Source organism: Ammospiza nelsoni, chromosome 9 (genome assembly GCF_027579445.1).
Source record: "Ammospiza nelsoni isolate bAmmNel1 chromosome 9, bAmmNel1.pri, whole genome shotgun sequence".
Classification (NCBI taxonomy): domain Eukaryota; kingdom Metazoa; phylum Chordata; class Aves; order Passeriformes; family Passerellidae; genus Ammospiza; species Ammospiza nelsoni.
The window spans coordinates 35,147,004-35,170,981 of NC_080641.1; the positions used below are offsets into that span (position 1 = coordinate 35,147,004).

The window sequence follows — 23,978 nt, forward strand, 5'->3', positions numbered from 1 at the left end:
CCCTGGCACAGGTGCCCAGAGCAGCTGTGGCTGCCCCTGGATCCCTGCAGTGCCCGAGTGCAGGCTGGAGCAGCCTGGGACAGTGGGAGGTGTCCCTGCCCGTGTCCGCTGTACCCCGGTTTTACAGGGAAGAGGCAAAGGCTGAACTCGCCGGGAGCTCCAATCCCACAGCTCCGGGCTCAATCCCGGTTCAATCCCGGTTCAATCCCGGTTCAATCCCGGCCCATGCTGAGGGGCGATGCCGCATCCCTGGCTGCCGCTAATGCCGGGATTCGCCGGGCCGGGCCGAGGATTGGGGTTTGATTTAGCAGCAAATCCGGGCGCTGCGCGGGCCCCGGCGGCTCCCGGGGCGCTGCTGTCACATGGAGCCGCGGCTGACGCTGACTCTGACTCTGCCCGATGAGCGATGAGCGATGCTCGTGCTCTCCCTGCTCTCCCTGCTCTCCCTGCTCGCCGTGACTCATTTGCTGCCGCTCTTCTTATTTGGTTGTTTTTTTTTTTTTTTTTAATCTTCAGGCCCTTGGCTTCATCTGTTGCCGGCAGCTCCTCACGCCTCTCCTCCGGGAGCTGCTGGAGATTTCCAGGGCTTTTCATGGGGATTGTCCCTGGGGCAGCTCAGCGGGGCTGGGGGGCCTTGGGAAGGTGAATTCCAATATTTGGGAATATCAGGTTTGTCTTGGACAGAGGGGTTTGATGGCAGCTGCACCCCCGGGGACAGGGAATGCTCCAGGCTCTCCTGTGCCGCCTGATTTTTGGGAAGAGCCCGTTCCAGGAGCAGTTTTGGGTGAATTTTGGGCACAGTTTTGGTCAGGCCCCGTGGCAGGAGGGGTCTCACAAGGCTGAGCTCTCCCATGGATCCAGGGAAAGCTGGAGCAGCCCAAGGATTCCCAGGGTGATGGGGAGGCTGCCCAAAGCCAGGCCTGAAATGGGGAAATTTGGTAAAAAGGATTTCTGTATCCACAGCCTGGCTGGGAGGGATTTGCAGGGAAATCCTGGCTCTCCTTGGATTCAGGAATTTCAGCCCTCTGGAGCTGTGGGAAGGGGCACTGGCTCTGTCCTGGATGTGGCACCACGGAATGCCCAAATTCAGGATTGGAAGGGCCCTAAGCCCATCCCAGCCCTGGCAGGGACACCTTCCCTGGGATTGCTCCTGGCCGTGGACACTGCCAGGGACGGGGAGTCTGGGGCTGTGCTCTGTGGATTTTGGGGGGATTTGTGTTACTTGGGTGTGTCCAGGAGGAATTTGGGCACGGAAGGTGTCTGTCCATCCCTTGGATGCCCTCCCATGTGTGCCAGCCTGGCTGCTGGGCTGTTTGAGGGCTGGGACAGTGGGGCAGCATTCCTGGGCTGTGCCCAGCCCGGGATTGCACCACGATTCCCGAGGGCACTGGGCTGCTGTCCCTGGGCTGGCAGTGGGCAGGCAGGTCACAGCAGCTCCGTGCAGGGATTACAGGAACCATCTGCTCAATAATCCCATCCCCGTGGCTGCTGCTGGGGCATTTCCCACCGGCTGGGCTGGGCTGGATGCACAGACCCTGCTGAGCTGCTCTTCCCTCCCTGATTTACCCAGACCCTTGCAGCTGCTTGGCTTTCGGTTTAATTCTTTAAATGGGAGAGAATATAGATTTTATTTTATTTATTTAATTTTATTTTTTTACTATTTTAATGGGGCACCAAATAGATTTTTATTAATGAAAAAGAGCTTTTTCCTTTTTCAATAGGCAAAATGGTGTGGGCATTGCTCTGGAGCGGGGACAAACCCTGCCGAGCCCGCGGGGATGATCCTGAGGGCGCTGGTGCGGGGCGGGCGGCACAGGGGGAGTTTCCATCCCCGCTCGCTCCGCGGTCACGTTGAAAATCCGCCCTGGGACGCGGGGCTGTCCCCAGAGCGCCGCCGCTGCTGCCGAGCCCCGCGGGGACAGAGGGACAGCGGCGGCCCCTCCGCGGGCAAAGGGGCGCCAGTGGTGCCCATCCCGGCTTTTCGGGGCGCCAATGGCGCCCATCCCGTTGGGTTTTGGGGTTTTTCTGGGTTTTTTTGTTTTTTTCCCCGGGCGCTGGGAAGCGGCGGGGACCCCGCCCGGGCTGTCCCCGCTGTCCCGTCCAGCCCCGATTCTCTCTGGGATGAGGGTCCCGGGGGGGTTCGAGCCCCTTTGCTGCCACGAAAAATAAAATAACCGGACTTTGGGAGCCGGGCACGGCCGGGTGTGCCAGGGACGGTTCTAAATCCCGCGTTTTCTTGGATAAACCAGGGATCCCAATGATTTAGGCTGAGTCTCCCCAGCCCCTGTGACAGATTGGGAAGGGGTGAGGGGCCCGGGGGTGGCACTATGGAGGGGACGCGGGGCAGGGTGGCATTGTGAGGGGACACGGGGCAGGGTGACATCACGGGGAGCACAGGGCAGGGTGGCACTGTGGGGGACGCAGGACAGGGTGGCACTATAGGGGACACAGAGCAGGGGTGGCACCGCGGGGGACACAGGGTAGGACGGCATCGCGGCGCCTCCCCGGCCCCTTTTGTTCCCCGCTCCGCTCTCCCCTCATGCGGGATGAATCCCGGGGCGCTGCTGGAAGCTGTCGGGAGGAATTTCCCCCGCACGCATCCTCCTGCCGGGCTGAGCGCTGCCCCGCGGCGCCAGGGATGGGTTTGTCCCCGGGATCCATCCCTTCTGCCTTCTCCCTTCGCCCATCGCGCCTCTAATCTGACAGGAATTAACCCGCAATAGGATTAGGGAGGGGAAGTGCGTCACGAGGTGCGGGCAGGGGCTCTGCTTTTGGGGAAAACGGCGCTGGGGAGGGTGGGAAAGGGGGGCGAAAAAGGAGAAAAATCTGGGAAATAGGTTGGAGCGCTGCCGGGGGTGTGTCGGAGCGAGCGCGCATGTGAGCAGTGCGGGGCGGGAGGCGGCGAGCCCGCCTCGTCCTCCCTCCCTCGCTGCGAGCATCCTCCGCGCTCAGCCTGGAGGTGATACCGGCGCAGCAGCATCCATGGCCTGCCCCTAGCCCCGGCGCTCCTTCCTCCTCATCCTCCTCATCCTCCTCCTCGCGCTCCCCGCGCCGGGCCGGGCGCTGCTGAGCGGGACCCGCACTCTCCTGCGTTTTTCCAGGCTCCTCGGAAATTGAGGAATGCAATTCTGCCACCATGATGGAAGGTAGGTGATGCGATGCGATGCGATGCGATGAGCCGGGCGCGTTCTCCGGCGGGGGGGGAGGCACCGAGCCGTGCCCGGGGGGCTCCAGCCTTTCCCGAACGGAACGATAGCGCCGATAATGGCAATAATGACAATAATAACGCGATCGGAGCCTCCCCTCCCCCTAATCCCGGCCGCTCGGGCTCAGCCGGGCGGTGATATAATATCAGGTTATTTGCAATTCCATCCCCAGCCCTGTGTAGGCAGCTCGGGCTGCGCGAATTCCCTCCCGGCTTTCCGCCGCTTCCTCCGGCGCAGAGCCGGCTGGATTCGGGTCCCCAAATCCCGATTTTATCCCGCTGTGCTGCTCGGGGATTGGATATTCGGTGTTTTTCCCGGATGGACGAGCATCCTTTCCTTGGGAAACCAGGGAATCGCAGCTGCCGATGGGTTTTCCTTGCCGAGCCGTGGAGATGCGGGTTGGGGGAAGGAGGAGGAGAGGCTGGATTGGGGATTTCGGCATAAAAAGGGGGATAAGGAGGAAATACGGGCTGCAGGCTCAGGATGCTTCAGGGAGCTGTGTCTGATCCTGTGTGGGAAAAGCCTCTGGGCATGACAGGAATTTCATCCTCTGTCGTCTGTCTCGGCCGTATGTAAAGCTCTCCTTTATTATTTATCATTTTAATTCCTTCTGGAGCAGGATGCAGGGAGAGGATGTCTTGGGTTTAATTGTATTTTAGCAGAACGGATGCTCCAGGGCCAGCAAGAGCAGAATTTGTTGGATTTTAGGGGATTTCTGGCCCGTTGGTGGCAGCAGCAGGGCCTGGTTTGCTGGAGCCTCTTCCAGCCCAGGAGCTCCCTGGAATGACAGGCAGAAATTGGGGAATTGATTCCTGGAGTATCCCCCAAATCTGGGGCTGCCCCCTGCCCAAATTCCCCTGGAGAGGCCCCGGGATGCAGGGGATTTCTGTGGGTTTAGGATGCTCCCCTGGCCTGGGCAACTGGGGAATTGTCGCGGCCGTGTGGGCACATGGAGCCGCCTCTCCTGGGTTTGGTGTGAGGGAAATGAGTTTTGGGGTCCTTTAGATCCCAGGAAAAGCCTTCCCTGCTCTCCCTGGTGCTGATGAGAGTCACAAGCAAAAGAGGTTTTAATTTTAGCCCATGACATCAAACCCATCCCACGACAGGAGCAGGTCATGGCAGGGAAAATGCCATTAAAAACCTGCCTGCTCCCAAAATTCCGACGTTTACGGATGAATGAATGTGGATAAACTGGAGCTGTCTTGTTGTAGGCCTTGCTTTGGGTTATTTATTTTGTTTTGAGGCTGCTTGGGGGAAGTAAATTGGGGTTTTGAGGCTCTTTGGGGATTCGGGGTTTTTGGTTTTGGGGTTTTTGGGGTTTGGTTTTATTCCTTGAGGGTTTTGGCCTGGCAGGAGCTTTGGTCACTGCCCAGCCCCACGCTGGGGATGGATCCAGGGCTGGGATGTTGGGCTCTGGCAGAGCTGGAATCACCTTCCATGACCCAGTCATGCACGGGGGAAAATGAAACACTACTCATAAAAAGTGAATCATTAAACACCTTGAAACCTTCCCCAAGTGGTGGATGCAAACCTGGAACAGAAGTTGGAAAATTAGAAATAATTCCTGGGGATTTTTTGAGTTTTGAAATAGTTGGAAATTGGTTGGGTTTGTGGGAGAGTGGAACTCCAACCCAAGATCCCCCTGGTCCATTGCAGGGGTGGTTTATTTAATATTAACACAATAAATTCAATGGTTTTAACAAGCTTGGCTTAACTGGAGCTGAAACTTTTAAACCTGAGCAAAACACCGAGAATTCCTCGCAGGGAGCACCTTAAAGGGGTTTAATTATCATTGTAATTAATTATTTAAATACTTTTTCCTGCTGGAGTGGTGGGCCCAGGGCCTGAGGCCACCCATGGCCAGCAGGAGGGGCCTGGCTCACGGATTCTCTTTGGATCCTTTTCCTTGGGAAAAAGAGAATTCCCCTGGTTGGGAATGGCGCAGGATGAGCAGTTTTGGCTGGCTATGGAGGTTGTGCTTAATATGTGGAATATTTTGTCATTCTTCTGGGAGATGGGACAAAAATGTTTCTTTTTTGTGTCTAAAAATCCCAATGATACCTAAAAAAAAAAAACCAAGAAAAAAAGATTTTTTTTTCCCAGACCCCAATCCTTGCTGGAGGACACTGAAGGTGTCACAGGTGTCTCCAGGAATGGAAATTCCTCCACCTCCATGGAGGGGCAGGAACATTCCATGGATTTGCTCTGCTTGGCTTCACTCAGCAGGGTTGGGATGGGGATAAAACCCCCTGGAGATCCGACCACATGAGGAATGAGCAGGGTTTGGATGTTCTCTGGGATTGAGGAAGGAGCAGGGTTTGGATGTTCCCTGGGATTGAGGAATGAGCAGGGTTTGGATGTTCTCTGGGATTGAGGAATGAGCAGGGTTTGGTTGTTCTCTGGGATTGAGGAATGAGCAGGGTTTGGATGTTCTCTGGGATTGAGGAAGGAGCAGGGTTTGGTTGTTCTCTGGGATTGAGGAAGGAGCAGGGTTTGGTTGTTCTCTGGGATTGAGGAAGGAGCAGGGTTTGGTTGTTCCCTGGGATTGAGGAAGGACCAGGATTTGGTTGTTCCCCGGGATTGAGGAAGGAGCAGGGTTTGGTTGTTCTCTGGGATTGAGGAATGAGCAGGGTTTGGATGTTCCCTGGGATTGAGGAAGGAGCAGGGTTTGGTTGTTCTCTGGGATTGAGGAAGGAGCAGGGTTTGGATGTTCCCTGGGATTGAGGAAGGAGCAGGGTTTGGTTGTTCTCTGGGATTGAGGAAGGAGCAGGATTTGGATGTTCCCTGGGATTGAGGAACACTCAGAAGCTCCCTGTGCAGAGGTGAACATCTGGGCATGGAACAGGTCTGACTCCTTGGGGATGCTCTGCTGCATCTCCAGGGCCTTGGGAGGCTTTGGGAATTTGGGAATGGCTGCTCAGGGAGGAGCTCAAATGTTGGGGAGATGGGAGCAGATGTGGTTCCTTTGGAGAAGCTCATCCCTGCTTTCCCTGGGTGCTCCCTGTGCTCCTCCAGACCCCAGAGTGGGAATTCCTTAGAATCTGGAGAGTTTGGTCATCGGGGAATTTCCATGGGAATGTCCTGTCAGTGGAAGGTGTCCCAGCCATGGCAGGGGTGGGGTGAGATGGGATTTAAGGTCCCTCCCAACCCAAACCAGTCTGGGATCCTCTGGTCACATCCAAACTGGGAAAATCCTTCTGGAATCATCTTTTGGCCCTGGTGGTCTCCATTCTTGGATTGCTGGGCCCAGAGGCATCAATGGCACATCCCAAAAATCCTTTTTGTTGGTTGAAAATTGACTTTATTTTATTTTTGGGTGGTCTGGTTTCAGTAAGTTTTGTTTGAATGAGCTCATGGTTGTCTGCAGGATTCAGCAAGGAAATTATCTGGGAAAATCTGGGGGTTTTGGATTTTGAGGAGGCAAAACTGGAGGGATTTGGATTTAAGGAGGCAAATTTGGGGTTTGGATTTGAGGAAGCCACCAGCAGGTTTGATGGAAATATCACGAATTCAGGCATGGATGGAAAACCATCCCAGAAAATGCCCAGAGCGCCAAGTCAGGAGAGCTGGGATTTTCTGGAGTTTGATCATAAATCCACCGTGCTCAAGGCCAGAGATGTCCATGGAGAATTTTGGGATTTTTTGGGGGCTGATCCAGGTGGGTTTGAGCTGGCAAGGAGGAATTTTGTGGGAATGAGGCCTTGGAAATGAAAAGCTTGGAAGAGAAGTGGGAGAAAGCTCTGGAGCTCTTGGGTTTGGGTTCAAAAACAAACAAAAAACCCCAAAACAACAGCAACAACAGAAGAGGCAAAACCTGGGAAAAGAAACATGGCAAAACCTAAAAAAAAAAAAGGCAGAACTCCTCCTTGGGGTGAGCCCAGTTTAAAATGAGCCCTTGGGCATCTGGAGCTGGTGCCCAAACGCAGGAATTCGGGATTTCCTGGCAAGGCAGGAATTTCCTGTGTGATTCACCAGCCCCATTCCTGTTCCAGGGACTGCAGGAGAGAAAATTCCAGGTGAGGTCAGGGCTGCTCACCTTGGACCTCCCCAGGGTGGGGTTTTATCCCTTAAAAACGTGGATTTGGGGGAAATCCTGCCCTAAATGTTGATGCTGAGCCCCAAGAGCTGTTGGAAGTGAAAAATGGGATTTACCCAGAGTTTGTGGCTGGGATCCTGACCCAGTTTTGGGATTGGAGAGGAGGAACGTGAAGGAAAATGGGATTTATCCAGAATTTGTGGCTGGGATCCTGACCCAGTTTTGGGAGAGGAGGAGCACGAAGGAAAATGGGATTAACCCAGAGTTTGTGGCAGGAATCCCAATCCAATATTGGGATTGGAGAGGAGACCATGAAGGAAAATGGGATTTATGCAGGGTTGGTGGCAGTTCTGGGATTGGAGAGGAGGAATAAGAAGGAAAAGCTGGGGAGGAGGGGAATGCAGAGCTCCTCCCCAGAGCAGTGACCTGGAAGTGTTGGGAGGCTCCAGAGCTGTCAGGAAGGATCCATCTGCCTCGGCACGGGAGGGACTGGCAATTCTGCCTCCTTCCCATATATATCTATATATTCTTTTCCCATATAAAAAAATTCCCATACATATATATATTAAAAAAATTCCCATATATATATATGTAAAAATTTCCCGTATATATATATATATATATAAAAATTTCCTGTATATATATATATAAAGTTTTCCCCTATATATATACAAAAATTTCCTATACATACATACAAATTTCCCCATACACATATATATAAAAAATTCCCATACATATATAAAAATTTTTTCCATATGTATATAAAAATTTTCCCATACATATATATAAAAAAATTCCCATACATATATATAAAAAATTCCCATACATATATATAAAAAATTTCCCATACATATATATAAAAAAATTCCCATATATATATAAAAAAAATTCCCATATATATATTTTAAAAATTCCCATATATATATATAAATTCATCCTATATATATATGATTTTTTCCCCATATATATTAAAAAATTCCCATATATTTATATAAATTCATCCCATATATATATGATTTTCCCCCTATACATATAAAATTTTTTCCCATATACATAAAAATGCTTCCCTATATATGTATATATGAAATTTTCCTCTATGCATATATAAATATGAAATTTTCCCCTATGTATATATAAATATGAGATTTTTCCCTATATATATATATATAAATAAATGTTCCCATTATATATATATATATATTTCTTTTCTCATATAAGTTTCCCATTTTCCCTACTAGCCAATTTTCAAACTCATTTCTTTAATAGCAGCCCATCCATGTGATTTTTCTCTTTTTTCCCTTTCCCCTGATGTTCGGGAGTACAAACCCCAGAGCCCCAAGGCCCGGAGGTTGTGCAGGTGGATTTTTGGGGCAGGAGCCTTTGCCAGGAGCACAAGTGTGGCCCTGTTGGCTGTGCCAGCCATTGAGAGCTCGGCCTTTGTCTGCAGCAGAGCCCCAGAGCCGCAGCCGCTCTTCCTGGGCACTGCCCAAGGCTCTCTGCTCTGCTGAGGGAATGAAAGGGGCTGCAAGTGCTTCCAGCTGCTGGCCTCTGCTGCTGAAACCCTCCAAAATTCATTTAGTTTGGATTTTTAAATCAGTTTTTGGTGTTGGGGTTTTAATTTAATTTTTTCCCCATTTAAATTTAATTTTTTTCTCATTTTAATTTAATTTTTTTCCCCATTTAAATTTCATTTTCCCCCATTTTAATTTAATTTTTGCCCCCTTTTAATTTAATTTCCCCCCCTTTTAATTTTATATTTTCCCCCCCTTTTAATTTTATATTTTCCCCCCCTTTTAATTTTATATTTTCCCCCCCTTTTAATTTTATATTTTCCCCCCCTTTTAATTTTATATTTTCCCCCCCTTTTAATTTTATATTTTCCCCCCCTTTTAATGTTATATTTTCCCCCCCCTTTTAATTTTATATTTCCCCCCCTTTTAATTTTATATTTCCCCCCCTTTTAATTTTATATTTCCCCCCCTTTTAATTTTATGTTTTCCCCCCCTTTTAATTTTATATTTTCCCCCCCTTTTAATTTTATATTTTCCCCCCCTTTTAATTTTATATTTTCCCCCCCTTTTAATGTTATATTTCCCCCCCCTTTTAATTTTGTTTTTTCCTCCCTTTTAATTTTATATTTTCCCCCCTTTTAATTTTATGTTTTTTCCTCCCTTTTAATTTTATATTTTTCCCCCCTTTTAATGTTATATTTTCCCCCCCCTTTTAATTTTATATTTCCCCCCCTTTTAATTTTATATTTTTCCCCGCTTTTAATTTCATATTTCCCCCCCCTTTTAATTTTATATTTCCCCCCCCTTTTAATTTTATATTTTCCCCCCCTTTTAATTTTATATTTCCCCCCCTTTTAATTTTATATTTTTCCCCCCCTTTTAATTTTATATTTTTCCCCCCCTTTTAATTTTATATTTTTCCCCCCCTTTTAATTTTATATTTCCCCCCCCTTTTAATTTAATTCCCCCCCCCTTTTAATTTTATATTTTCCCCCCCTTTTAATTTTATATTTTCCCCCCCTTTTAATTTTATATTTTTCCCCCCCTTTTAATTTTATATTTTTCCCCCCCTTTTAATTTTATATTTTTCCCCCCCTTTTAATTTTATATTTTCCCCCCCTTTTAATTTTATATTTCCCCCCCCTTTTAATTTAATTTCCCCCCCCTTTTAATTTAATTTCCCCCCCCTTTTAATTTAATTTCCCCCCCCTTTTAATTTTATATTTTTCCCCCCTTTTAATTTTATATTTTTCCCCCCTTTTAATTTTATATTTTTCCCCCCCCTTTTAATTTTATATTTTTTCCCCCCCTTTTAATTTTATATTCCCCCCCCTTTTAATTTTATATTTCCCCCCCCTTTTAATTTTTTCCCCCTTTTAATATTTTATATTTTTTCCCCCCTTTTAATTCTTCAGTTTCAGTGTTTTCCTTTAAAATTTTTGATTTTTTCCCCATTTTACGTCCTGGAGCCGGAGGTTTTGGGGCTGTCCTGTGGGAATTCCTGCCCTTCTCCTCCCTTGCTCAGGGAATTTTCCTGTGGGATTGGGAAGGGAAATTCCCCAGCATATCCCAGTTTACTCTGGATTGCTGCTGGCAATGGGAAGTTTGTTTAAAAGCAGATTTTAAATCCTGAATTATCTGGGACAAACATTCCTTACCCACCCCAGCCTTGGAAAACATTTCTGGGATTGGAGCTTTTACATTTGTCTTTAAATTCTGATTTTTTTCTTTGGTGTCATTTGTGTTTAGTTTATTTTTTAGATAACATATTGAGGAAAAAACATCTTAAAATTCTCCACCTACACCTGGTTAAGAATTGAAAAGCTCAAGCTGGGATTAACTTGTGGCAAATTTCAGGAATTTTGGGAAAATTGGAGCAGGAAGGATGAGATTTCCCAGCCTGCCCCTGTTTCAGGAGCACCAAGGACTTCAGGCAGCCCCACAAATAAATTAAATAAATACATGAAATAATGTTAGATTTATGGAAACCATCAAAGTTGTGCCTTGTTATTAGAGTCAATATTAATAATTAATTAATAATAATAATGAAATCCTGGAATAATAATGGAAACCCCTTCAAGCTCATCCCATTCCAGCCAGGTCAGGGACAATTCCCAATATCCCAGGTCATTCCCAGCCTGGCCTTGGACACTTAAACAGCCCCAAATTAATTAATACATAATAATTAATATAATTACTATAACATGTAATATAAAAGAATAGAATATATTGTAAAATACAATATATAAAGTACAAACCAGGTAATATAGAATATTATAAAATAGTATAAAATACTATAACATGCAAGGTGTAAGATATCATATATAATAGTATATTGTAAATAATATTATTTTGGGAGCACAGAATTCTTGAAAATAATAGCTGGGGGAAAATATTGACTGGGAAAGAGAATATTGAGTGGGAAATATTAATGGGGAAAGAAAATATTGAGTAGGAAACAAATAATGAGTTGGAAATATTAACTGGGAAACAAATATTAACTATGATGGAAATATTGAGTGAGAGATATTAACTAGGGAAAAAATTAGCTGGGAAACAAATATTAACTGGGAAATAATAACTGTGGAACAAATACTGAGTGGGAAATAACTGGGAAACAAGTAATTACTGCTGAGTGTGGGAAAAATATATTAACTGGGAAAAATATATTAACTGGGAAAAATATATTAACTGGGAAATATTGAGTGGGAAACAAAGTCTGAGTGGGGTTGGCCTTGGGCTGCATGGGGGAAGGAAATGGGGATTTTGGGGCGTGCCAAGGACCAAAAATGCCCAATTTTATATCAAATCTGCTTGTGGTGTCCAGACTGTGGGGGCTCTTTGGGGTGTCCTGCAGAGCCCCAGGGCCGTGTGAGGATTTAGGGCCTGCTGGGGTTTCAAGCAGACAGGACTCCGTTTTTTTAAATGTGGAAAAAGCTGATTCTTTATTCCTAGAACTGATACAGTTTTCAAAGACTTTGTTTTTGACTGGAATTGGCTGTAATTTTTTTGCTGCTTATCCTATTGGTTGCAAGGTGCACGTGCAAGACTTTTTAATAGATGTTTACGTTGTTTTGTGGATTCTTATGGGCCATAGTTATTGCTTTTTATTATTATTATTTGTTATGACAGGTGTAGCTTATTTTTCTTGGCAAGAATAGGCTGATATGTAAACTCATTCTTGAGATTCTTTCTTATGGGAATTAACTAACTGCACTTAGCTGAAGTGGCAGGCCTAAACCACAATTTTATGTTTTTCTTTTGTAATATTTTTATTTTTACGTAGCATTACCCTGCCTTAGAATTGAATTTACTGCGTGGCTTTTCCCTCTGGGAATACCTGAGGATTTCAGGAGTTTGTTTTGCTGTGCTGAGCACAGGCAGGGTTGTTCTCTGCTTGGATTCCCACATTTCTGGGCTCTCCCAAGGAATTTGGGAGCAATTTGCGGGTTTGAGCGTGTTGGGCAAAGCAAAAGTCACACAGTAAATTCGATTTTAAGGCAGGGTGATGCTACCTACAAATAATTACATTATTTGCAGGCAAATTTTATTTATAATTATTTATGTATTTATTTATTATATATAATTAATAAATACTTATATGTATAGCTATTATATATTTATTTTTATATATTTATACTGATTTACATTACAATAAATACCTACAAAACTATTACAAAAGAAAGGCCTTACAAAATTGTGGTTTAGCTAAGTGCAGTTAGTTAATTCCCATAAGAAAGAATCCAAAGAATGAGAATCAGTTTACACAACCTAATCTTGCCAAGAAAAATAAGTTACACCTGTCATAACAGAAGATCCATCCCATAAGAATCCACAAAAAATAATGTAAACATCTGTAAAAAGTTTTGCACGTTCACACACAAGCACCTTCTAACCAATAGGATAAACAGCAAAAATATTGCCAGCCAATTTGAGTCACACACAAAGTCTTTAAAAATTATAGAAATGTAATCTTTATAAATAAAATTAGCTTTTCCTGTATGAAAAAATGATTCAGATTTTCCTTCATGAAAAAATGATCCAGCTCTGAAAATCCCCACACCCAAAGCAAGAAAAAATCCAACTTAAGAGTGATTATTTCATTTTCCTCCTCCTCTTCCTTCTTTCCCTGCTCCCAAGTCTGTCACAGATAAATTTTATCTTTGTGCACAGACGAAGCAGAATTCATTTCAAGCATTTTTTTTCCTACTTCAATCATCACAAAGAGCATCCACACTCTGCCTTTCCTCTTGGAGAGGAGTTTTCCCTATGAGCTCCAAGCTCCTAAGGGAATAATTTTCCCTCCAGAAACCTCACTCAATATTTAAAATTTAAATTTAAATTTAGAAATCAATACTTGGGGGTCCAGAGGCAGCCTGGGGCTGGAGGGTGAAGGGTTGGATATGGGGGAATGGGGTTGGTTTGCTCCTAGAATTCAGTTTTTGGTGCAGAAAATAATGATGGTCCTTCTTAGGAAAAAAGCTGAAAAACAAAACCAGAGTTTTAAAATAGCAAATTGTGTTTCCCAGGTGGAATTCTTAGGGACAGCAGGGAAAAAGGGGTTTATAGGTGGGTGCTGCTGGGTTTGGAGAGGCTTTTGTGGCTGAGGTGGGGTCAGGCAGCAGCAGGGCTGGCTCTGCCCTGGCACCTCCAGCCCAGAGAATTCCCCCTGGAATTCCCATGGCTCAGGCCTGGGAGCTTCATGGATGAGGTTTGATCGGTTTTTGTGAGGATGAGTCTTGCCAGGACAGGTCCTGGGGGAGTTTCAGCTCTGAAAGCACCTGGCAGGGACTGGAGGAGCAGATCCCTGCCCCAGCTCAGCCCCTGCTCCCTGGATGGGGAATTTTGCTGTGCCAGGGATTCAGGAGGAGCAGATCCCAGCCCCAGTTCAGCCCCTGATCCTTGGATGGGGAATTTTCCTGTGCAGGGACTCAGGAGCAGATCCCAGCCCCAGCTCAGTGTTTGGTCCTCCCTGGATGGGGAATTTTCCTGTGCCAGGGATTCAGGAGGAGCAGATCCCAGCCCCAGCTCAGCCCCTGCTCCCTGGATGGGGAATTTTGCTGTGCCAGGGATTCAGGAGGAGCAGATCCCAGCCCCAGTTCAGCCCCTGCTCCTCCAGATGGGGAATTTTCCTGTCCTAGGGTTTGGAGGAGCAGATCCCAGCCCCAGCTCAGTTCCTCTCCTCCAGATGGGGAATTTTCCTGTCCTAGGGTTTGGAGGAGCAGATCCCAACCCCAGCTCAGCCCCTGCTCCTCCAGATGGGGAATTTTCCTGCTCCAGGGACTCAGGAGCTGCTGGAAATGCCATCCTGGGATTGTCCCCTGAGCAGTGTCCCTCTGTGGTGTCACCCACAGGGCGGTTTTGGGGTTTGCTCTCAGCCCCCCTCTCCAAAGGCAGAGCTCCTTTTGCTTCCCCTTTCCCAAAGATCCCTTTTTCCCCTCTCCTGGAGCCAGCAGCCCTCCAGGCAGATGGAACTCTTACATAACCCAGCTCCTGAGCACATTTCTGCCACTTTTGGGGTTCTGCTCCAGGGGACACCAAGGAGCAGCTCAGCCCTGGGGCTCACAGCCCCCTGGGTCTGCTTGGGATTTGGGGAGCAGGGTTCTCCAGGGGACAAAAATGGGAATATTCTCTGTTATTAGGGACTCACTGAGCCTGGTGGGGATGGGAAAGGATGGATTTGGGAAAGCAGAGCCGGGAATGGGGCAGGATGAGCCTGTGGGGCTCAGCTGGCTTTATGGGATTCATGGATCATCCCACAGGCTGGAAAACCTGGGATAAGGGAAGATGTCCCTGCCCACGGGGTGAGCTCTAAAATCCCCTGCAGCCCAAACCATCCTGGAATTCTGCAAATAGAGGGAAAAGCTTGGAGGAACCCACCGTGCTCCTTCTGCTCTCCAAGGGCTGTGGTGAGGCTGCTGCTCCTGGGGCTCTGGAATTCCAGGATTCCCCAGCTGGCTCTGGAATCCTCGGTGCCAGGCGTTGAGCAGATAAAACCAGGGCTGAGCACAACCAAACTCGGGTTTAAGCTGTGTTTTAACACCCAGGAGGGGTTTTCCTCCTTTCTGCAGTGCCCACAAACAGCGTGGGAAAGGAGGGAGTCATCAGGACAGAAATATTGGGAATACTGAGTGGGAAACAAATATTAACTGGGAAATATTAACTGTGAAAACAATATTGAGTGGGAAATATTGACTTGGAAACAAATATTGAATGGGAAATATTAACTAGGAAAAATATTGAGTGGGAAATATTAACTGGGAAATATTAACTGTGAAATATATATTAGCTGGGAAATAAGTGCAAAACAAATATTGAGTGGGAAATATTAGCTGGGAAATCTTGACTGTGAAACAATTAACTGTGAAAAAAAATTAAATGTGAAAAATAATATTAACTGGGAAGTAATAACTGTGAAACAAATATTAACTGGAAAAAAATAACCATGAAATTAATATTAACCGGGAAAACACCCTGAAATATTAACTGGGAAATAATAACTGAAACAAATATTGAGTGGAAAATATTAACTGTGAAATATTAACTGGGAAATAAATATTAACTGGGAAACATTAACTGAACAATTAATTGGAAAATAATAACTGTGAAACAAGTATGGAGCAGGAAATAATAACTGTAATATTTATCAACTGGGAAATATTAACTGTGAAACCATCAACTGGGAAATATTAGCTGTGAAACAGATATGGAGTGGGAAATAACTGTGAAGTATTGAGTGTGGAATATTAAGTGGGAAATAACAGTCCCACACACTGGGAGGGAGTTAATCGGTGTTAAATGAACAAATAAATGGCAGAAAGAAATGTTCCCCCCAACCTCCTGGCAGCCCCTCAGTTCTGAGACTCCCTGATCGCCTGGCTGGTCCCTTTTCTCACCCCATTTATGGGCTGCAGCCGTGGAGGCTGTGAGGAGCTTGAGGAGGATTTTTTGGGGGGTTACATTAACGATTCCTTTCCCTGTCGCTCCCCAGGACTGAAGAAGCGCACCAGGAAGGCCTTTGGCATACGCAGGAAAGAGAAGGACACTGACTCCACGTGAGTTACCGGGGCTCGGGAGCCTTTCGTGGGCCCTCAGCAGGGATCTGGGGCATCCCGGGCTGTTGGTGCCGTCCTTGGGTGCAGTTTTATCAGCAGGCACATCCCAGCTGTCCCCTGCATGTGCAGCAAATCTGGGATTTCCTGGGAGCTCTCAGTGTGTGGGGGATTTTTGGGGGGCGGTGGAAAAGGAGGACTTGGAGTTGGAGCAGATTCCTCTCTGCCCTTTAGAGCTGGTTAGAGGTGGAAATTCAATTTACACAGATGTTTGTGCAGGGTTTGGTGGCTGGGGAAGGTGCAGCACAGGGATTTTGCTTCCCAGAAAACATCTGGATTCTTCCCACATCTGGTGGGGGTGCTGTGTGTGAGGGCTGAGCCTGGGCTGGAGCCCCAGGATGGGCTGAGGGAGTTGGGAAGGGGCTGGAGAATCGGATGTGGCACTTGGGGACATGAGGTGGCCTTGGCAATGCTGAGAATGGTTGGGTTGGATGATCTCAGAGGGCTTTGGGGTGAATGTCCCCAAGTGCTGTGGCCAAGGAGCCTGTGCCACCATGTCCTGGGGACAGCAGGGGACAGGCAGCAGGGAGTCCCCTCCTGCAGCTCTGCTCAGGTGTTCCATGCTCAGCAGAATCTCCGAGGTTTTTCCTTTTATTCCACTTGGATTTGTTCCCCTGAGCAGTTTTGTGTCCTGCTGGGAGCTGCTTGGAGGTTTCCCATGCCAAGGTGACAGGCCTGGCCCTGGTGGCACTGGCATGTCTGCCGGGCTTTTCCTGCTGCAAAGAACAGGGACACACGGAGCACATCCCCAAAGAGGGACGTGCAGCCCCGAGGTGCCACGCTGCTGTCCCCAGGGATGTGGCTGTGGGACAGCCGGGAGCTCCAGCTGGGAGTGAGTTCATCCATCCTTCATTCCGATGGGCAGGAGCGAGGCTCCTTTGCTTCTCCTCCCCTTGGGAATCTGTTGGAGCCGGGGGCTGGGCACTGCCTTATCCAGCGCTGGGATTCTCTCTGCTCCATCCCTGATCCCACTGCTCCCTCCCTCCATCCCATCCCAGTCCCTCTGCTCCTTCCATCCCATCCCATCCCATCCCATCCCATCCCATCCCATCCCATCCCATCCCATCCCAATCCTGCTGTTCCCCCATCCTGATCCCGCTGCTCCGTCCATCCTCACCCATCCCAATCCCGCTGCTCCCTCCTTCCATTCCATCCCTGCCCTGCTGCTCCTTCCACCCCATCCCAATCCCGCTGTTACCCATCCTGCTGCTCCATCCCATTCCATCCCAATCCCGGTGCCTCCCTCCATCCCATCCCATCCCATCCCATTCCATCCTGATCCCAGTGCTCCCTCCATTCCATTCCATCCCATCCCAATCCCGGTGCTCCCTCCATTCCATCCCATTCCATCCTGATCCCAGCGCTCCCTCCATCCTCATCTCGATCCCGTGGCTCCCTCCATCCCCATCCCAATCCCGCCGCTCCCTCCATCCCATCCCAATCCCGGTGTTCCCGGCGGGCCCGGAGGGATCCCCGGCAGCCGCGGAGGTCGCGGCGGGGCCAGCCCGGAGCGCGCTGCAATTAGCAGCAGCAGCAGCAGCAGCCGTGATTAGCACGGCGGGGTCACGGCGCGGCCACGGCCCGGGGGCTTTGGGCGCTCTCCAAATCCCCGCCGGCAGCAGCGGGGACAGAACCGGGACAGGAGAGAGGGATGGGACCAGAAGAGGAGGGAGAGAAGGGCAGGGATGGAACCGGGAGAGGACGGAGAGGGATGGGACCGGGAGAGAAGAGAGAGAAGGGCAGGGATGGAACCGAGAGAGAAAAGGAGGGAGAGAAGAGGCAGGGACGGAGCGGGAGAAGGCAGGGATGAAGGGGACGGAGCGGGAGAAGGCAGGGATGAAGGGGATGGAGCGGGAGAAGGCAGGGATGAAGGGGACGGAGCGGGAGAAGGCAGGGATGGAGGGGACGGAGCGGGAGAAGGCAGGGATGGAGGGGACGGAGCGGGAGAAGGCAGGGATGAAGGGGACGGAGCGGGAGAAGGCAGAGATGGTGGCATCTGCCACACCCTGTGGCCACCCCTGGCCACCTCCCTCCCAGGACACCTCGCCGGGGTCCCTGGAGCCGCTGCTGGGTCTGGAATGGTTCTGGTGGACCTGGGAAAGGTCTCCCCAGCAATTCCAGCCGGGATGGGAGCAGCAGGTGACACCTCCTGTGCTGGGGATCATGCAGCGAGGGGGAAACATAACAGCAAAGGGATTTTTGCCGATTCCAAAGGATTTCAGGGAATTTTGTGCAAGGAGATGGAGCCTGAATAGGAGAGATGGGACACAGTTTGGGTTGATTAGAGAACTGTCCAGGCTGGCGTTATTCCCTGTGGAAGCAGGAGCTCCCAGCCGGGTTCCCTGGTTGCCAGCCCCAGCACTTCATTTCCTCATAAACCTAACATTTATCAGCTGATAACACGAGGGAAAAAATTCCGTGACCTTGTGTGGGTTCCATGAGGTTCAGGTAACCCAGATGTGCTGACAACTCCAGGTTTTGCTGCCATGAATTCATTTTAAAATTTAAAAATTCATTTCCCTGAGTTAATTGGGTGTGGTCTGGGCACTAACACAGCTCCTTTTTCTGTTCTTTCCAGAGGGTCACCAGACAGGGATGGCATCGTGAGTATTGCCCATTGTCACCTCCCCTCCCACCACCATCAGCATTTGTGAGCAGTTTTCTGTTTAATATAGAAAATAAATGTTTAAAAAAAGGCAAATTCCAGGTTTGCTATAAAAACACCAACAGAGGGAGGCCTGAGGAGCACAGGGAGCAGGTGTCCTGCTAAGGCCCAGCTCCTCATCCTCGTTTCCACCCCTGCTAATTGGCTTGGGCCAGATTTGCTGCCTGAGGAGTTCATTGCCAGAGTAGCTGCTTCCAGCCTTTATTTTTATTTTCTATATTAACCTGAAAACAAGGAGATGTTTGTGGTTTGTTGGTTTGTTTTTTTTTACTTTTAATTATTGCTGCTTTTATTCCTGGTGTTAGACTGAAATGTCCCTGCTAGAGTTGGGTAGGAGATGGGTCCTGTCTCCTTTAGTGTTTGATATAAAAAATATTCTGCCTTCAGACTGGGCTTTATTTCTTCAGGAAATCCAGATTTTTAGAGTTCCACCTCAAAATAAAGATGAGCCCCTTGTGAGGCTCAGCAGGGAGAGCAGTGCTGGGGTATCTTTTAAAAGATAAAAATTTGTGGGCCAAGCTGCTCCTTGCAAGAAATAATTTTAGTTTTTCCCCCAGTCTGACCCAAAATCCTTGGCTTTGGGCAGGGTCTGTGTTTTTAAGCTGCTTGTTAGGAAATAGAGATGAAAGTAAAGGTAGTTCCTTCAGCAGGGCTCTATTCAGCAGAGATAAATGATAAATTAATAAATAGCAGGTTTAGGTGGGATCAATTAATAGATAGCAGGTTTAGGGGGCCTATCAGGAGGAATTTTTCCACATAAAGGGTGTCCAGGGAGGTTTGGAGTCGCCATCCCTGGAGGTGTCCACACCTGGATGTGTCACTTAGGGACAGGGTGGGGATGGGCACAGCTTGGGCTGGATGATCCTGGAGGTTTTTTCCAATTTTAGTTCTGGGAATATCCCCAGGCTGTTCCCTGTTCCAGCAGAAATCCCATGGGCAGCTTTTCCTTGCCAGGTGTGGGCAGAGGGACCTCAGGTGTCCTCTCCAAGGATGCAGAAATGCAATTTTTAGGGGACAAAACGAAGTGCCTGGAGGTGTTTGAAGTAGAGGGATTGGCAATGGAGAAGTTTAATATGATTTTTCATCCTCCAGACCCTTTCCCACATAATTTTTGCAGCTACTGGAGTGGCCAGAATGCAAATCCTGACTGCTGAATAGAGCCCACAGGAAAATCCACCTTCAATCCTGGTGGAGCCAGAGCTGAGCCTTCCTTTCCTGACAAATCCATGTTCCCTGCTTCCTAAAACTCAGTTTTGTGCCCTTAAAAAGAAAACCCCCAAAACCAGCCAAGGAGCAGCTGTTTTAACCCTTTTTGTGCCACCCCACCCTTGCAGCAGCCCAGCCCTCTTCCCAATGATCCAACCTCCAATAGCAAAGCCGAGGGCACGCGGGAAGGAGGAAATAAAAACGGGGTAAGGAAAACTGAGCTCGGCCCCCAGCTCCCACAGGGCTGTGGAAAACAGGGAGCCCCCCTTGGTTTGGAACCCAGAGTGCAGGAAAATCCCTTCAGGGTCAGCCAGGCCCATGGAAATGGGGTTAAACACAAATGGATGGGGGGAAAAGGAGGAATCCCCTGGAGCAGCACCCAGAATTCCCACAAAACAGAACCCAGGGGAGGTTTTCCCTCCTCAGCTGAGCTCCAAGGGAGCTGCTCCACCCAGAGCTGTGGAGGTGAGGAGCTGCACCCAGCCCTGGACCAGGGAGTGCATCCTGCCAGCCCCTTGGAGGGAGCTGGGATGGGAATGGTCCCTCTGGAAGCTCAAGGGAGCTGGGTTGTCCCATGTAGGTGCCCAAAATCATGGTGGCCGTGGGACTTTGGGTGGGTTTGGGTGCCCAGAGCCAGCCAGGGAAGGGTTCCAGAGGTGACAGATGCCTGGAGCCCCTTCCAAATGGAATTCCCTTGATGCCAAGCAGCAGTTCCTCTGTGTGTTGGTGTTTCATGGCATGGACTCATCTCAGACCCTTCCCACTGTTCCATCCTGAATTCACAGCACCTGGCATGTGGGATAATGGGATCTGAAGCCTTCCTGGGATTGCTCTTTCTTGGGGAGGGGTTTTTATCTCCCAGGAAATGTTTCCTGAGAAGTTTCCCCACTTGATTGGTGTTGGGCTGGGAGATCCCAGCACAGGGAGAAACGACCCTTTCCTCACTTTTCCCTAAGGAATGTTGGATGTCCACCTAAGGAATTTTCAAACCCCCCCTCCTTTCATCTCCCTGGGATGGGAGATTGCAGAGATGGCGAATGCTGTTGGGTTTGTGCTGTGGGCGTGGGATAACAGCACCCGCTACAGGATGTGCTCTCCTCCTGCTTCCTCTATTTGAACTGTGGGAATTTTCCTTTCCAGAAGAAAACCAACGGAGCCCCAAATGGATTTTATGCAGAGATCGACTGGGACAGATATGTAAGTGTCCCCTGGAGCTTCCCTGCCCCAGCTGCATCCTATGGGAAACCCAGGCTCTTCCCACACCTATTTTGGGCTCTTTGGGTGAAATCAGCTCTGTCCAGACCCCAATTCCATACCTGCAGCTCAGCCAGAATTCCCAGGGATGAGCTGGCTCTGGGGAGCTCTGTCCTGGCCCATGGGATGTTGCAGTTTATCCAGAGAAAACTTTGAATCCTCAACAAGGATTAAAGCTTTTCCTTCTGCAAAATGAATCGTGGAATTTGAGGTGCCCTGTGTGGCCCCAGAGGGTTGGGCTGTGCAGGACATCCTTTCCCACAGGAGGGAATGTCCAGGAATGAACGTTCTTCATTTCCTGTTTGGGGCTTTTTTTTTGTTTGTTTTGTTGCCTATGCAGAACTCCCCTGAGCTGGATGAGGAGGGATACAGCATCCGACCTGAGGAACCAGGATATATCCTTTGGTTTTGGCTTTGCCTCTTGGGTTACAGCCTGTAACAGGAGCTGGGCTCACAGGCAGGCCTCTGGCTCTTTTTATTTCACTGTTAGTATTTATTATTAATTATAATTCTTTATTTCCACTTTTTGATTTCCATTTGGAGCTGGTTCTCCACAGATAAAGCTGAATCACCTGAGGCATTTGAATTGTCTTTGACTCACTGCTGTGAAATGAGGAGTGGGGGAACATCCCATGGGATGCTCCATGGAGACCAAAATGTCTGTGATTATCCCAGAGAAAAGGAGGATCAGGGAGGAGCTTCTGCCTCTTGACAAGGAGGGTGGAGACAGGTGGGGTGGGAGCAGGGACAGGAGCAGGAGGAGTGGCCTCGAATTCCAAGGGAGGTTTATGTTGGATATTGGGGAAAACTTCTCCATGGAAAAGGGTGATCAGACATTGGAACTGCTGCCCAGGGCAGGGGTGGAGTCCCCATCCCTGCAGGGATTGAAAATCCATGTGGATGTGGCACTTGGGGACCTGGGGCAGCACTGGGGCATGGCTGGACTGGATTGTCTCATAGGGCTTTTCCAACCTGAACAACTCCCATGAAATCCAGACATGGATTCATAAACCCAACCCTGGGCTGGATTTATCCCTGAGAGCAGCAGTTCCTCATGCTTTGGCTGCACAGGGATGCAGCAGTGACAGGCCCAGCCTAGGATTTCCTCCCCTATTTTGGGGTCAGCATTTTGGGACTGCCAGAATCCTGCTCTCTAGCAAGCTGGGAACACCGAGGAAGGAAAATTCCTTAACTGAGCTGTACCTACCAAAGGAAAGCACTTCTACTCCTCCAGCGAGTCGGAGGAGGAGGAGGAGGCGCACAAGAAATTCAACATCAAGATCAAGCCCCTGCAGGCCAAGGATGTCCTGCGCAGCGCCGCCACTGTGGACGAGCTCAAGGCCTCCATCGGCAACATTGCACTTTCTCCATCCCCCGTGGTGAGTGCCCCGGCCTTGCCCGGCCCCTGGTGTGTCCCGGTGCAGCTGGTTTGCAGCTGCCAGATAAATTTGGTGATGTTGATGCCTTGTGCAGGCTGCCCTGGAGCAGAGGCTGGGCAGAGTCCCAGAATAAAGCAGGGATTGATTGCAAGGATCTCCTCCATGGATCCACCTTGGGCAGCACCAGAGCCCAGCCAGGGCTGCACCCAAGATGAACCAAAATGGCCCCAAAATGCACGAGCGGGCACGGGCTCTGTCCCTGGGATCAGCTCTGCTCCATTTGCACCTTGCAGTTCCTTGTCCAGCCAAGAGTTTATTATGGCAGCCCCTTTTATAGGGGATTCAAAATTTCTATGGATAACTGATAGGTCGGGATCTCTGCACCACCCAGGCCCTCAGCCAGTGGTGTGTTTGCATTTAGGATCAGATGGGGCTGGCTGCGGGTCCCCCTTTGGTTTGAATCCAACCTATCCTTGCCTTGTCTAGAGATTCGTTTTACTTCTAAGCTGGTGAGGTCTGGTATGACCAAATTTATCTGGCAGCTGCAAACCAGCTGCACTGTGGCAGTGGTGGTGCACTGGGATCATCCCAAACTCGGTGGGAGCCGATGTTCCACTTGGCTTTGGTGTACTTATTTTGGGGTCTGGTCTGCAGGTGTTGCTCAGATGTATTGAAATGATGTTTCCAGTTCAAAACTTCTCAAAAATTCCCTTTCCTGCTCATAAAAGAGATCAGGATGTGTTACCCCTGATTTTTTTTCCCCTCTAATCCTCATTTTTCAATGAGGAAAAAGGGGAATTTCAGTCAAGGGGAATTTTCAATCATAATCATTCAGGGTCTTGCCCTGAATCCGAAGTATCTGTGAGGTTTTCCATGGGATTTTAGAGGGATGTTTCCCACCCTGGAGGTGAATGCAGGTTCCTGGAAGGAAAGGTCATTTTTCCTTAGTCTATCCTGGCATAAAGTCCATCCCCCTCTGCTTTTCCTAGGGCTTGTTAAGATTCCTGTTGGCTCATCCCAATCTGTTCAGCCATGAAAAGATTGGATTCTGGGCTTTCAGGAAGTTTTGGTGTGGTCTGAAGTAACTTCCCAGACAGAGCTTTCCATGATTTATAAATAACCTGGATCTGAAGTGTGAATGGCTCTCCAAGCCAAAGTCAAACAAAATCCGTGTGCTTTGTTTCTGCTTCCCAACCAGGGAGCTCCTGTTTGGCATTTCAGGATTAGAAATGGCAGCTGGATGCTTTGGGAAGCACAAAAAAAGTGGAGGGGAGGGGGGGGAACCAACTTCAAAATGAACAATTTAATATTGATGATAATAATAATATTAGGAAAACCAAATTCTTGCAGAATGTGCCTTTTACCAAATAGGATTTTTGTCTCCCTTTTCCCGTGGTGTTTTTCCTGCTGAGGGTGGGGGGTTTGGGAAGGGGTGAGGAGGATCCCAGTGTGGGGTGGGCTGAGGGATTCGGGTGCTGGGCTGGGTTGGAGCCTCCCTGGGATGTGCTCAGGGAAAAGCCCCTGAGGCTGGGCAGGAGGATCCCAAAGCCAGGACATGCAGCCAAGGGAGCAGATGGGCCAGGAAAGCACCAGAGCCCCAGGCGGGAGC

General features: G+C 48.8%; 1 protein-coding gene across 1 annotated transcript in view; it reads left to right on the top strand.

Annotated features, from left to right (window-relative positions):
* The first annotated feature begins 2,946 nt into the window (after positions 1-2,946).
* The window catches only part of SGIP1 (SH3GL interacting endocytic adaptor 1), a 53,090-nt gene continuing 32,058 nt past the window's right edge, over positions 2,947-23,978 (top strand). The window contains exons 1-6 of the mRNA XM_059478355.1: positions 2,947-3,146; positions 15,745-15,808; positions 18,444-18,468; positions 20,877-20,933; positions 21,331-21,385; positions 22,194-22,369. Coding sequence (XP_059334338.1) covers positions 3,137-3,146; positions 15,745-15,808; positions 18,444-18,468; positions 20,877-20,933; positions 21,331-21,385; positions 22,194-22,369 — 387 coding nt within the window. The 5' untranslated portion in view covers positions 2,947-3,136. The remainder of the gene's footprint in view (positions 3,147-15,744; positions 15,809-18,443; positions 18,469-20,876; positions 20,934-21,330; positions 21,386-22,193; positions 22,370-23,978) is intronic.